Source organism: Vanessa cardui, chromosome 13 (assembly GCF_905220365.1).
Source record: "Vanessa cardui chromosome 13, ilVanCard2.1, whole genome shotgun sequence".
In the NCBI taxonomy this organism is placed as follows: domain Eukaryota; kingdom Metazoa; phylum Arthropoda; class Insecta; order Lepidoptera; family Nymphalidae; genus Vanessa; species Vanessa cardui.
The window spans coordinates 12,779,821-12,796,843 of NC_061135.1; the positions used below are offsets into that span (position 1 = coordinate 12,779,821).

The window sequence follows — 17,023 nt, forward strand, 5'->3', positions numbered from 1 at the left end:
ATATTTGTAAGGATTAAATGTATGAAACGTCAATCGTATGAATAAGTGTATGCGTCGTATTGTCGTTCACAATCCTACCTTTACGTTTAATTGGTGGGGTATATAGGAATCTTACTAATAACTTATAATCAGGCATAGCTATTATTCTTTATTTTCGAAGTGATAGCTCCTTATGGGATGGTAAACAGCTTCGTTACGTAACGCGTTACGGCGCTGTGTGGTTTGCCTTTCACCCACGCACACTGTTGCAGACTCTTCCTCTCTTACTCTAACCCACAGCAATAGCCGTATTTCAGACGGCTTAAATTATTACTTCTGTTGAGCCTATTGAAACGCACGCGTATCTTTTTCTTTTTATAAGTGATCCGTCGACATATGTGGCTCCTGTTTTAAATAGGTTTCCTTTCCAAATATTCCATATAAAAGTTAAACAATAGGTATGAATCATACACACGGAACAGAGAAAGGTTTGGAGCAGGAATCTTTAGACATTTTTTTTTTAATACGAAAATTAAATTATTCCATCAACAACATAAAGTAATAAGGTGACAATTCGGTTTTCAGACTATTGTTTTTATTACATACATAGTTTCCAAAACTTTATATATATATATTTTTAATGTTGACGTTATTTTAAATGTATCAACTATTTTGATATCACTTCTGAAATCACAAGTGAATCACATAACACGAATATTATTGATCACAAATAAACAAGGTCGTAAGACAATTTCGAATTAATGGAGTGTATTTTATTGAAGATAATGATGTGTAGCGTGCTTATATTCGATTCATATTTAATGTATCCGATAAAAAAAAAATGGAATACTTAACTAACGTAAGTATTATCTGGCTTTTCATTTTCTCTTGCTCAGATTATAAACAAACAGCTTAGACCTCTGACAACCTCTTTGGTCGAGCAGTATGTACACCGGTTTTCATGGGTACGCCAAACTGCCCGGCAGAATCGATGTGGAAAATTTTCATTAATTTTCTACGTTGTCTTGGGTCTGGGTGTTTGTGGTACCTTCGTTTTTTCCATAACACAAGTGCTTAGCTACTTACATTGGGATCAGAATACTGTATGTGATGCTGTTCAATGTATTTAAACAAAAAGAAAATAGCTTAGAATAAATTCAGGTAGAGCGAAACGACGCGTTTTTTGGTAACACATCAGAAATCATATGACGGTTCAACAACAACATCAACAACAGCCTGTAAATTCCCACTGCTGGGCTAAAGGCCTCCTCTCCCTTTGAGGAGAAGGTTTGGAACATTTTTTTTTTTATTATTATTCTTTATTGCACAAAAACAAGTACAAAGGGGGGACTTAACGCTATAACAGCATTTTCTGCCAGCCACTTATTCACCACGCTGTTCCAATGCGGGTTGGTGGAATGCACATGTGGCAGAATTTCTATGAAATTTGTCACATACAGGTATTCTTCACGATGTTTTCCTTCACCGCTGAGCACGAGATGAATTATAAAGACAAATTAAGCACATGAATCAACGGTGCTTGCCTGGGGTTGAACCCGCAATCATCGGTTAAGATGCACGCGTTATAACCGCTGGGCCATCTCGACATATGACGTTTATTAATAATTATTATAATAAATAATAAACACTATGATATTCCACGCGTTTGCCTTTTGTTTTATTGGTCCCTTTGTTTTTGACACCTCAACCAATAGCGTCGTGCTTATTTACAGCAATGCTGTCTGTGGAACTCGCTTTGTATATCACCGTAATCGTGAAATGCTGATAAGCGACTTACAGTGGTAAACGAATTTGAACTTTATATGCTTTTAATTTTATCATAATTATAAACAATATCGCTTATCACCTTTTGACAGTTGATGACCGTATTCAGCATTGAGTTTAGAGTTTGTGTTCTGAATAGAGTCATACTTGGTTTAATTACAAGTAGGTACAGAATATTTACAGTATAAACATTCAGAAGACATTTTAATACTCAGTATTAAATATCTTCTTCTTCTGTCTGGCAATGATTAATGCCAGCGTCTGCCTTCTGACTGAGTCTACTCCGCTTTCCGCTTCGATATACATCGCTTCCTTGGGCACGCGAGAGGCCTAGATCCAGGCACGAATATATCACTACACAGTCTAAAACAAAGTCGATTTCTCTGTCGCTATGTATACTTAAATCTTTAAAACTACGAAACGGATTTTGATGCGTTTTTTTTAATTATATAGAGTGATTCGAGAAGAAGGTTTATATATATAATACATGGACAATTTAGTAAAGAAACACTGATAATTTTAGAAGTTTCAATTGTGATGTCATATCATTGACCCGTGCGAAGCCAGGGCGGGTTGCTAGTACTCTATATAACTACTTTTCTAAGTCTAATATAAATTTAAAAAAAATAACCGGTTAAATCCGGTTCAACGAATCATAAATACCTTCAAGCACGTAGCGTGTACGTTTCGATTTTATACATTTCAACTTTACGCAATTAGAAGTAATATATTTTAACTAATATTTGTGACGTTAATAACGAAAGTATTTTAAATTACAACGCTAACTTCCTTCATGGTTTATGCTAAGTGACAGTTATTACACGAACAGATTGCTATCTGACCTTAATAACCCTCAAAGGTCGAGCCGATTTATTTATTTGTAACAACATATAAGCTGATTTCAGATTGATATTGTTATTATTTTTATTCACGGCTTTGGTCTTGTGAGTAATATCTAAGACCGCAGATCCTTAGGTCTTGGGACCGAATCCCGGATTCGATCCACTATTCCGATTAAGCATCTGGCAGTTTGTATTGTTTAAGCTCATTGTATTGGAAAGAGAGTTAAGCCATCGATCTTGCACCTTTTACCAATTTTTACCAATCATGTTTCAGACATGTTTCAATTTTATATCATTATCATTACATAGTATAAAACAAAGTCGCTTACCGCTGTCTGTAACTATGTATGCTTAGATCTTTGAAATTACGCAACGGATTTAGTTGTTGTTTATTTTAATAGATAGAGAGATTCGAGTGGAAGGTTTTGTATATAATACATACAAAAAAAATCTGTAGTGTATTTAGTATCAGTATTGCACCCGTGCGAAGCCGGGGTGGGAGGCTAGTTATAGAAGCCCGTCCGTATTATTTTTTTGTTTTTTATTACTTTGCAACATCACATACATTACCCTGATCCCAATATAAGTAGCTAAAGCAATTATGTTATGGCAAATCAGAAGTAACGAAGGTAACAAACAGTCAGACCCAAGACAACATAGAAAACTAATGAATTTTCTACATCGACTCGGCTGGGAATCGAACCTAGGGCCTCGGAGTGGTGTATTCATGAAAACCGGTGTACACACTACTCGACCACGGAGGTCGTTATAAATAAAAGAAATTGCATACAAAGACAAAGCGTTATCATAGCATAGGATATACAGCAGGTTAAAAGCGTGAAAAGGCCGCCTTATCGCTAGGCATCTCTACAAGTTTACCGTAGTGGCAGAAAAATGGGGTTATACAATTTAATTACAGTGAAATAATTTTAATTAGTAGTTATTTCCGAATGCTATTTCTCAAGATTAATAGTTGAAATACAAATATAAATTTGTTTTTTTTTTAATGTAAATTTTATTATAAATGCTTTTTCGCACAACACATGAAAGTATATGGGAAATACAAAACATAATATAAATAGTGTGCAAAGGCGGTCTTATGGATTATAGCGATTTCTCACAGATAACGTTCGGTGATAGGAGCTTAGAACAATAAGTGAAGAAAAATACACAGAAAAAAGATAAAAGTATAATATTATAATATTTATACTAATGTATAATAATACACTACACATAACTACATGCCAATATAATATATATACATAATTAAAAGCTACATACTTATTTTCCAGACTTTTTTTTGTTACTTTCTTGGGGAACACCAAATAAATCTTAATTGATTTCGCGATCATCAATTACGTTTTCCGTTTTAAACAATTCTCATCTTGCCTTAAAACAAGTGTAGAGAAATATGCATCCAATTATGCCAGTGCGTTGAAGCGAACTTCAATTATTCGCTTTTGTTTCCACACTACATTTTTTAAATTATTATTTCATTTATTACAGACTTTGTTTATTTATTTATACATATAATACTTCCGTTATTTTTCTTTTATGATCTATACTCTAACGTCAACGAACGACATAAGACAAGACAACAAGACTAATGTTTTTGACAAATTATCAATAACTGCTACATACTAGGATTGTATTACAACCACAACAACAAAAACAACAGCCTGTAAATTACCCACTGCTGGGCTAAGGCGTTCTCCCTTTGAGGAGATGGATTGGGACATAAATGACCACGCTGTTTCAATGTGGGTTGGTCATCAGAATTTCTATGAAATTAACACATCCAGGTTTCCTGACGATGTTTTCCTTCACTGACGAGCACCAGATTAATTATAAACACAAATTAAGCACATATATATAGTGGTGCTTGCCAAGTTTGAACCCGCGTATATCGGTTAAGATGAAAGTGTTCTAACCACTGGGCCATCTCCGTCAATTGTATTAAATGTTTATAAATTTCCCAATACATGTAAAATTGAAAGTTGTATGAATTAGGGAGTAATAAAAATAGGGAGTAATAAAGGTAAAGAAATATATATATCTCGCTCATGTACATAAGACAAAATGATTGGTTTTAAAACTTCGCAGCTCAGGATCATTCTATAATACTGTTTGACCGATTGACGGTTAAAGTTTTGAGTGTTAATATTCGTTTAATTTTAATAACATCGAAACGCACTTATCGTCTTAGCAATAAAGTTCAGTTTTTCTCGAACTTCTATCAATTTAACAAGACTAATGAGAATAATACGAGTGTTGTGATATCTTTTTTTAGAGATATCTTCTAAATAGCCAATAAATATAGCAAATGATTTTGGATTATATGCATCTTGATTTTGGATTTTATGCATCGTGATTGGGAGATCTTTTTTCAAAACAAAAAAAATAATTAGAATATTTGGAAAGTGATATCAATAACACGTTAGTCAAGTTGGGTTTTAAAGTTGCCGAATCAAATAAAGATTCTACTGTATATACAATAACTTGATACTAGTGTATCGTGTAATATTATACATTTAGGGCGCTAGACAGATAATCAAATATTTTTTGACCCAAATTTATAATCAAATAGTATGAAAGATACTACTAAGCCGCAATTTTCAGCCAGTCTAAAATTATCATAAGTTTTATGTCATGATAATTACGTTCTATTATAATCGCTATATATTAAATTAATTGCAAATATAAATTACCATGATTGGTCTTTTAATGATAAGAAGTTTGAAAATTAAGGAATGCTTTGCTTATTAAACGACCACCGTGATCGAGTAGTGTGTTACTACGGTTTTCATGACTACGGCAATCCCAGGTTCGATTCTCGGTGTAGAAAAAGTTGATTAGTTTTCTTTGTTGTCTTGGGTCTGGATGTTGGAGGTATCGTCGTTACTTCTGATTTTCCATAACACAAGTGCTTTATCTACTTACATTGGGATCAGAGTAATTTGCGTTCTATCACCCAATCTGTTTCTTCTGCATTCACTGCTATGCAGACGACAGTACCGTTGACACCTTATACAAACAACAACAGAACCACTTTGTGGAACCGGTTTTCCCCGACGGTTTTTCCAAACCGATACGACATGGGAACCTTCAAAAAAAGAGCGTACTCCTTCCTCAAAAGCCGGCAACGCACCTGCTAGCCCCCTGGTGCTGCAAATGTCCAAGGGCAGTGATAGTCACTATACAGGAGGTGAGCCCCTACTCGTTTGCTACTTATCACATAAAAAAATGTATGTGATGTTGTCTAATATTTCAAAAAAAGAACAAATTAAATGATTTGATATGAAATTTATGAAACAAATATGTTAGAATATTAATAGCTTTGAGCAACTTCAAATTAATGTTGTCTTAAATTTTCGCGATTATTACACATTTAAATAAAACTAATTATAACGGATGAATCGCGTATATTAATTATTTTTAAACATCCCGACGTTTCGAGCACTTTGCAGTCTACCCGTGACCACGAACACTGCAAAGTGCTCGAAACGTTGGGATGTTTAAAAATAATTAATATACGCGATTCATCCGTTACAATTTGAAATTTCTAATAACGTTCTGACTCAGAACTCGTTCGTCTCTTTGTCGCAACCAAATGTGTGCGGTTCATCCGTGAAATGTTAAAAACCCTTTCAGACATATTAATACGATATTTTTATTTATTCTACTACGCTGGAAAGAATAGTACTTCAAACTTATGTAATTTCCGTAATGGCCTGTTACGAGCTACAAAACTTTTATTAAAAAAATGTTTTTAGTTTTCTAAATAACTTGACACGTTTGCTTATTGTCCATAATGTATAGAACCATATGGTCTATATTTCTTTGAGGATGAGATGTCACCGTAAAAATGAGGAAATTGTAAAATCCTTTCATAGTGCTAGCTTTCACTTATGGTTGTTCCGAAGCGATACGACTCGGGAACCTTCAAAAAAATATTTATACATATTTCTTATAGGCGTGCATTGCTGATGTAACTGCAAGCCCCAAGGTGTAGCAGATATCCTTCCACAGTTCGGATCAACATCCACCAAGTAACCCTGCTTATTTGCTCAATATACCATACAAAGTAATGCTCCTGTAAAATATATTATATCAAAGTTTTTATATGAATTAGATGTCTCGTAGTGACGTTAGACGTTTGCGAGCATTGATATCTGTCAGCATTTCTTTTGTACTGAAAAATAAATGAATAAATATCATGATCTATGACGACCTCCTATTAGTAAAAGAATTTTTGTACACTTAAGATAAACGGACAATCAGTTTAAACCAACATTTCCAAAGTACCACATCTTTTGTCAGGGCAAACATATAAATCAATTGTTTCTGTTCTTACCAAGGAAAACATTAATCCGAGGAACAAATCGACAAAAAAAAAACAGTAATCCCCTCGTAACAATCCGAAGCTTCCACTTAGAACCGAGTGTAAATATTTAATAACCGTCCCTTGTTATAATCTTTTTCTTTCTTAACGTCGATTGTGAGGAAAACTTTTTATCTATTTTATGTGTTTAATCTAGTTAAGTGTGTACATTCTTTAACTATATACACAGTGTGTTCAAAGTTTTATAAGCGCTCTTTTCGATAATGAATTTTCTTTTGTATTATGAAATGTGTTAGTATTTATTCATCGACGGAAAAAGTGATTGCTTTTATTGTAAGTGATTTATCAATATAGTACATGAGTACATGAACGAGTGGTACGAACGCGTGTATTTTAACCGATGATTTCGGGTTCAAACCCAGGCAAGCACCTCCGAATTTTCGTGTGCTTAATTTATGTTTATAATTCATCTCGAGCTCGGCTGTAAAGGAAAACATCGTGAGGAAACCTGCATGTGTTTAATTTCAATAAAATTCTGCCACATGTTAATCCACCAACAAGCATTGGAACCGCGTGGTGGAATATGTTTCAAACCCTCTCCTTATTGGGAGAGGGTTAGTCAAGCCACTGCAGGAAATTGACAGGCTGTTGTTGTTGTTGTACATATGTTGTTAGAAATAAACCTTAGAATATGTTTTGCTTGTCTTTGTTATCTATCATCCGACCTCGAGTTCACTAGAGTTCCTGACCACATTTAGACCTTTATGACTAATCTAGATGATGAATTAACGACACGGAAAATATTAAACCGCACAAATGTATGCGTATAATTATATGAACTTTATTTCTTAATTTTCAAAGACGAAACAGTCTCTGACAAACTTAAGATTTTCAAAATATGACTAATACCAAATTCATACTAGTAATTCCGTCAAAACGGGTACTGTTGGATCTCAAAATGCAGATCCTACATAAGACCTATTTGTTAATCTGTCGTTATATTAATATTAAATAAGTAATTTAAATCTTTAGCACGGTGACCATTCGCAATTGCCCCTTGATTGCAATTCGCAATTTAGACAATTTGCGAAACTTGCAGCGTTTGTTCATTCTGTATACGTTGCCAAAAATGTTCTGTGCCGTGCCAAAACGGCTGTTTACTACACACAGCTTGAATTAAAACATCTAAACGAATATAAATTGCTCAGTACTGAGGTGACGTTAACGAGAGTGTAAAAATATTTACTATCAATATTATTGTACTTTTAAAACATTGCATCCCAAAGAAACTCGGTTAACCCTTATCTATATTTGGTTTACTATTATTTTTTTAACTTTGCCGTTTCGTAAATTCAAATCGTTTATAAAAAATACATTGGTAAAAAGGCATATTATTCGATACAATTGTAGATAATAAAAAGCCCGGAATTAATACCTGTTGGCTTCTAGGCAGGATACATTACATACATGTATAATTGTATTTAAGTAATATGAATGTATTTTTTAAATGTTTAAAAAGAGTAACTACTGAGTTTCTTGTCGGTTCTTCTCGGTAGAATCTACTATCGAACCGGTGGCAGCTTCGCCTAATTGTTCAATGACGATTCAAATGTGCTTGTTAAAGCCCACTTGAATAAAATTTATTTTGATTTTTTGATTTTAAGCCTGACTGTAAAAACTTTGCTTTGGTGGTTTGCCTCTGTGCGGACCCGTCTGGGTATCAGTTGTTCTAACACTAAGCACATAGCGCTTCGTATTACAGTAAACGATGAGTGAGCTAGTTTCATTATATTTACAAGGGATATCTCAGTTTCAAAGATTCTAATCCTTATCACTTAACAATTTAAAAAGAAAAAAAAAATCGTCTTATATAAAAACAAAAAGCTTCAACGTAAATCGTGATGCTGGCTGGTAATAACAATAAGCAAGCAGAAAAAAAAATAACATTCAATATCAATAAAAAAGAATAAATCTATACAATAAACGTCTACACCATCGATTCATCGAAAAAGTATTTTTAGCGAAATAATCTTGGGAGAAGTATCTCCTTAATTAGTTACTCTTACAGAATTAACTTTCCGTGGACGAATCTAGTTTAATATAAATTTATTAGCCGCCCTAACTTGACGCGGGTAAAATGAAAATCTTATTTGAAGATTAAATTTAAATTTTGTAAATAAATAACGAGTAAATATTCAGCGACTTATATATTATAATAGGCGGTGGTTTTTATGTCAGATTGTTATAAAGCACTCACTTGTACTCACCAACATTCTTTGCTAATGAATCACGTTGAATGTAATATAATTAAATATTATTAAAACTAGTAGTATGTAAGAGCCGAGATGGCCCAGTGGTTAGAGCATCTTCATTGATGATTACGGGTTCAAATCCAAGCAAGCACTACTGATTTTTTTATATGTAAAAAATCTTGAAAAAACCTGTACCATATATGTTTGATTTCATCGAAATTCTGTAACATGTGGGTCCATCGACCCGCGTTGGGGTAGCATCGTGGAATATGCTCCTAATCTTCTCCTTAAGGGAAAAGAGGTCTTAGCCCAGCAGTGGAGAATTAACAGACTGTTCTATAATAAAGATTATATACACTATCTACAGTCTTAGTGACGAGATAGAGACAGGCGGTTATCATATTTCTTAATTGCTTTTTTTTTAAATTGGTGGTAATTTTGACACATGAAGGTTTCCTCAAAACGATTTCTTTCACCACCCAGCTCGAAATGAATTACAAACACAAAATAAGCACATGAAAATTCAGTGATGCTTGGACCCACAATGATCGTTTAAGATGCACGTGATCTAAACCCTGGGCCGTATCTGCTGTTCTATATATAGTGTTAACCTACTTGAAAACTTGTGACATATTTTCTCATCACCATTGAAAACATACATGAATAATTCCCTTCCAATATTTATAAATAGAAGTAGCAATTGCTACTTGATTGCAATTCGCCATTAAGACAATTTCGCGAAGCTTGCAACGGTTTTTCATTCCGTATGTATGCGCTTTGCCAAAAATGTTCTGTACCGTGCCAAAACGACTTCTGTTTACTACGGCTTGAATTAAAATGTCTAAACCAAGATAAATCGCTAGGTTATTATGTCCGTTTTAACGTGGTCATTATACACAATAAAATTCTTTACTACAGCCATCTGGTTTTTTCGGGAATAATTAATACAATTACGGTTACCAGATGTGTTTTATATTTTGCATCTCTCTTCCTCTTCGTGTAATTATGATCTTTTTATCCTCTTAGACAAAGCGTCTATGAATAAATGAGTTTGTTTTAAATTTGTATTTTTTTGTTACAGATCGGGAACCTGAAACATTTTTACCTGTTCTCACATCCTCATCTAAGTAAGAGATCTGTAAACGCGAGCAAAGATTATGAAGTACGGCTGAAAAATGATCCTCAAGTAAGTACCAATATATTCTATTAATATATATTCTATTACTTCAACGATTAAAACTACATATAATTTATATTTATCATATCGGCCTGATTTTAAGAGTTCACTACTGCTCAAGACAATGGCGCTGTAAGAAATATTAACCATTCCTTACATCTATTTATTGAAATAGTGAATGATATCAATGAGAAAAATTATATATTATTTGGTCATCATTATGACTTCAAGAGAATTTTTCTTATATTACGGACGGAAAATGGACATAATATATATGAGTATTGTCAGATTATGTATTTGAAAATTAAATTATTATGGAAAAAAGTAGAGCTTTATATTTAATGCTTACATTTGTAAACAAATTACAACGTGGATCAAAAGGGATTCAAATGCAATTTGTATATAATGAGTTTACGGGCTATTTTATTTATTTTTCAAATAATTCCGATATAATTAAAATATAGTTTTTATTTGTTTTGCAAACTCTCTTTATTTAGTAGATACCACCCACTCATCAGATATTCTGCCGCCAAACAACAGTACTAAGTATTGGTGGGTTCCGGTTTGTCTCGTTTACGCCTGTGTAATTACAGGCACAAGGGATATAACATCATAGTTCTCAAGCATTGGCGACGTAAGGAATGATGACATTTCTTACAGCGTCAATGTCTATGGGCAGTGGTGACCACTTACCATCAGGTGGCTGACATGCTGGTCTGCCAACATATACCATAACAAAGGTTGGATATTATACAGACCAGCCTAGTGTGCTCAAGTAAGAAAGGTTAGTGAGCCATTGTAACTACGGGCATAAGGGAGAAATAACATTTTAGTTCCCATGATTTAGTTAGGTTATTTAAGAAATCGTTAACATTTGTCCACATTTGGCCCATTTGTCTGTCGAACTTTATAAAAAAATGTTGACAGGAAAATGCTATTTGCGATTGTAGATAAGAATATATTTTATAGCTCGCTGATACTTATCGAAGGCAACATTTATTTACGTAATTACGAAATCCGAATTTAAATTGTAACAATTTTAATTCGGTCGTACGCTTATGTACCTACATGTATGTATGTGTTACCTATAAATACGCATGCACGTGTAAAAAGATTTAACCACAAATCTATGCGAGCAACATTAAAAATCTTAAGCTGTATTTATTCAAATAAATGACTTTATTTTTTTTTTCAATTTGCTCGCAACGTTCTATTTTTAAATACTAAATAAAAGTATTTTCAGACCGCTACAATTCTATCCACGCTGTATGTTTTCATTGCTTTGTAGCTATAAAGTTTTATTAAGTCTTTAGTATCCAACATTGTGGTTTAAGAAATGATTGTCATAAAAACATGAAAAGAAATTGTCGATGAAGAACATAGTATTGTTAAAGAAAACAAATGAATATTTGTTATGAATATTTTAGATTTCGTCTAATACTTTTATTGTATTCATCCTTCTAACTATGCTAATAAATGACAGATTTCAAATGTATGTAGAAGGGTTTACGAGGCTCAGGACACTGTTTCCAAGCCTTGAAATACTCACCGAATAGATCTCGGTAGCAATATCTTGTTATTGAATTTAGGCCTTCAAGTTCTGAAGCATTAGGTATTAGCTAGTGATTAGAGCAAAAGATAATCTAATAATCTCCAAAAATGTACCTATCACTAACAATTAATGAAATATTTGTAAACGTGGATTTATAATTTTAATAAGTTTTTCCATACGCTTCGGTCGCTTTATACATAGGTTGGTCAATTGTGTTAGGCATTAAAGTAGTAAAAAGACTTTTAATACATTTCAAGATTGCTTCATACTAAAAACATGAAATTTACTTGAGTTTTGTCGAAAGAAATACAGACAGACAGAGTTACTTTCGATTTATAAGATTAGTATAGATGAGCTTGAGCCATTCTTGGAACAAATTCAAAATCAAACTCAAATTCCACTCTAAATATTTATTAGTGATAAAGAGTGTATCAGTTAATATCAGTTAAAAATAATGGAAATCCTATGAATAAAATTTGTGGATACGATCGTGATATATTTATATACACATATATTGGTATATCTGTTTCAGATTAATATACTTCCACGCCGTTTCATCGGCTATCATGAAAGTTATTACGTTTATCTATTTATTCATGACGAGGGCTTTTATTTTTATTTTACTTTGTAGTAAATTGCTGTTAAATAGTGCTCGGAAACATTAGCTTCTATGCTGTTCAAGCGATCGCTATTAGAATTGATGGGTGTACACACACAAGGACTACTTCAGCCGGATTTTGTATATTTATGAATTATATGAATAAATTATATATAATATGTATGTATATTTACAAACCGTTTGTTAAGAATATATCGGTAAAACGGTGAACATTACATAAGAAGAAAAAATGTTTAAATAAAAATAACATAGGTATATATACCTCGTAATCTCATTTCCCGTCTGACATAATTTCAGAGAAGACATTATCGTCAGAATTATCGAAATTTCGCTGAAGATTTTAACGTGCACTTTTCACAAATAAAGATACACTTATAATGACATTTTTGAAAGGACGAGGAAAATCATTTGCATAAATATAAAGGCTGGAAAAACTGACATTTTTTTGTAATTAAGTAGAAATGACGTCATAGAGTCATACTAGCAGACAAACTAATCATTACTTCATATAAAACAAAGTCGCTTAATTAAATATTACTGAGTCGGGATATCCAATTTTTTAGTAATAAATTTTCGGGTCCTTTTTTATTTAGTAAGTTTATATTATTTATTATTATTTTCTTAAAATTTTCATGTAAAATTGACGTATGATATATTTCCATATCGATTTTTATTGTTCTACAATCCAGTTATGATGACGTACTCGTATAAAAATATTGTATTTTATTCTGCCAATATTCAGGCCAACAAATTCCCGACACAAAAGACAAAAAACCAATATATTGGTATTATGCAATATGCATATCGATAAAATTAACGTGCTAACACTCTTGTGTGATCAAGTGAAGAGGAAATATGACAGGGAATCATGAAAATGTAAAAGGGATTAGAACGCATCATCTTAACCGATGATTGCAGGTTCTAATCCAGCCAAGCTATGAATATCCATGTGCTTTATTTGTGTTTATAATTCATCTCGTGCTAGTTGAAGGAAAACATCGTAAGGAAACCTGTATCTGTCAAATTTCTTAGAAATTCTGCCACATATATATTCCACCAACCTGCATTGGAACAGTGTGTTGGAATGTGTTTCAGACCTTCTCTTCACAGGGAGAGGCGTTTTATTAATTGAGATAAAAAGAATAGTTTCACATTCGTCAGCCAGATGTCCAATGACCTTGACTTAACAAATTAAAAAGATAGATCCGAAGAAATTCTGTCGAGTTATCTCATATTCATTTGAGGATTGAACCCGCTGTTGCTTATAGTTTCATCTATACTATCAAGGCAAGAATGTCCGTTTTAATATAATATGCAACTGAGGCTTGACATATGGTTCCGTAGCATTCGCTCCAGTTTTACTCGGTCACACAGCTGAGTCTGATTCATATTATTTAATTCACAAATATGTTTCTCGTTTTAAATTCAAATGTAAAGTTCGAAGATACTTCATCATTATTACATAGTATAATAAGTATATAGTATAAAACAAAGTCACTTACCGCTGTCTTTCCCTATGTATGCTTAGATCTCTAAAATTACACTACGGATTTGATGCTGTTTTTTTCTAAAAGATACATTGATTCAAGAGAAAGGTTTATATGTATAATAGAATTAAAATGCAGGGACATAGCGGTTTGTATTGTCTAATGATAATTAAGCTGTGAACGTTGTAAGACATTCTGTTGTCTATTTAGTATCAGTGTTGCACCCGAGCGAAGTGGGTCGCTAGTGTATATACATCGGTCATAAACTTACTCATGTTCCATACACATACTTTTCCTCACATCAATATGATAGAACATTGTTATTTAATGACAATTTTGTGTGAACTTATTCATATTCGATTAAATTATCTTAGTTTTATCACGAATTATATTAATAATAATGAATATCAAATAGTGATCTATAATAACCTCCTCCATTTTGAAGTCGGTTGATTAAATTGAATCTACAACACTGAGGTAAAAATTTCGCTCCTCAAAGTCATGTTGGCTAATTTTGTACAGTCATGTCATGATTCGATTATTCGATGTTAGCCGAGTGCAACGATTCCCCACTCTGGATCATGTAACCACTAGAGATTACAAGTCGGTATCTTGCTATGGCTGACTCGGTCACTAAAACCATTGTTGAACGGTCAAACATACGTCATTCATATTTTGAGCTCAAACTGTCCGCTGGGTTCAGAAAATATTTGAAAGTTTTCACCATAAAACTGGAATATGTTTGCTTTGAAAATAGTGTCAGCAAATCTGGACGAACGTTATGTGATTTAGCCGGTATTAATAGGATTTCTTCGATACTATTCAATTATATTCTGATCACTACCTTTTTTTCTTATAAATATGAGACAACATCACATACATTACTCTGATCCCAATGTAAGTAGCTAAAGCACTTGTGTTATGGAAAACCAGAAGTAACGACGGTACCACAAACACCCAGACCCAAGACAACATAGAAAACAAATGATAATCTACATTGACTCGGCTGGGAATCGAACCCAGGGCCTCAGAGTGGCGTACCCATGAAAACCGGTGTACACACAACTCGACCACGGAGGTCGTCTATTTATCATATACCTGTATAATTTGATTTTCGAAATATCGAGACAAAAATGGGGATCTCCCATATTCTGATTTAAAAAATTAGACTTAATTATTGTATATAACGCAGTCTGTGAAAATGGGTATGTGAAGTGACAAAATGAGTACGTATGAAATTGTTGTTTATGACCAAATTGAGTTTAAGACTGCAAAAATTCGAAGAGAAAAAGTCACTATCATATACGCAATCTTCGTAACACTATTCAAGGAAAAACTCGTTGTCAGCTGATGCTATAGTTAGATTTTCTTTTATACCAAGTTCATGTAAGGGGTATGAAATGAGACAATTAACTCATAGCTGCGTTGTGAAATTGCTTCGACTTAGTTCACTTAACTTGCTAATGTACTCCTAATAGAATCATCGGAACATGACATTGCACATCACTGTCCTGGAAGATCAAAGGCATCTTCCTATAGGGCTTGTTTTTCAATTATGAAACAAAATTTGGAGATAAGCCAACAAAGCAGCTTAAATAAACAATAAATCTAATCTAATTAATGATATTAAAAGTATTACATACAGCTAAATAAATGAATGAATTGATCATTATTTTTAAGAAATAGTTTCTTCTTATATCTAACCTAAACATCGTGAAGCTTTATCTAATACCCTATTTAACCAATGGTTGGTATGCATGAGACAAATATTTCTTTGACACTACTCAGGACATTAATTATCAAAACAGTTTCATAATTAATATATTACAGATGGAAATATATTTATGATACTTTTCCTATGCTGAGCTTTCCTCGTCGTAACCTTCCTTGAGGTGTGAGATTGATTGCACTTGACCCGTTTTCAGCAACGCGACGCTATGTTGATTGCCGTTCCCCTCAGGACCTATCCTATCTATCGCACCCCTGCCTGACTTTGTAATAAGGTGCTGTTAAAATACATTATTGGAATACGAACTCGATTGATCGAGTTGCATAGACATTACAGGTACTAATAATTCTTGGTACGTCTGCACGTACCAATAATTATTAATTTATAATGGGATCTAATGGATCTGACTTATCAAAGTCCAAGATTGGACAGTTGTCAAAATATCAAATGAAACAGATTTAGATTGGTATTTTATGTGCCTAAAATTTATATGAAGATGTTTTTCTTATCTAAGGAAGGAAGGATATCAACCTTTAAAATTAAAAGAATAAATTTAAAATTTCTTGCGTTTATAATGTTGGTTTTTCGTTTACTGTTACACAATCAAATTCAATCAGCGTACCGTGGCAATCGTTTCCACTAAGGGAGTATTTCCATAAATCAGTTCATAAAAATTTTGTTTGAATAAATCTCTCCAGTTTAATGAATAAAAATGATGTTTGGAAATCGTTTGGGGTAGAGAAATAAATTTATGAATAAGTTTTTTTCTCCGATTTATCAGAAATATTTTTTAACAATGCTTTACTTTTGTCAAATACAAGCTAATGCCCGACTTTCCTTGGATAATTTTTTGAAAAAATATTCTACTCATTCACCAAGTAAGGCCGATGGTAGATTTTAGAGCATCCAAAAAGCCGTAAATCTGCCACTGGATTCTTTCCCATCTTATCCTAATATTACATTAAAAAGTGATGGAATAAAGAATACATTTGTATGTGCATACTAATATGTGCTATACGTCATTAAAATAAAAATTACTTAGTTAGCTGCAGGTTGAAAGTAATATTTATCTATATAGATAAGACATATTATAAAATTGGATTGTCTGTTTGTAATATTAAAATAGCCCTTTTTTATTCAATGCATATGTATGTATACACGGTACTTATACCAAAATATTTTTTTTTACAAGTTTTGTTTTCGGTCTGTCTGTCATTCTGTTTGTCCCAGCTAATCTCTAGAATGGCTGGACTGATTTT

General features: G+C 33.0%; 1 protein-coding gene across 1 annotated transcript in view; it reads left to right on the top strand.

Moving 5' to 3' along the window:
- LOC124534856 (furin-like protease 2) overlaps nt 1-17,023 on the top strand; it is an 80,003-nt gene that overhangs the window by 39,515 nt on the left and 23,465 nt on the right. The window contains exon 2 of the mRNA XM_047110883.1: nt 10,282-10,386. Coding sequence (XP_046966839.1) covers nt 10,282-10,386 — 105 coding nt within the window. The remainder of the gene's footprint in view (nt 1-10,281; nt 10,387-17,023) is intronic.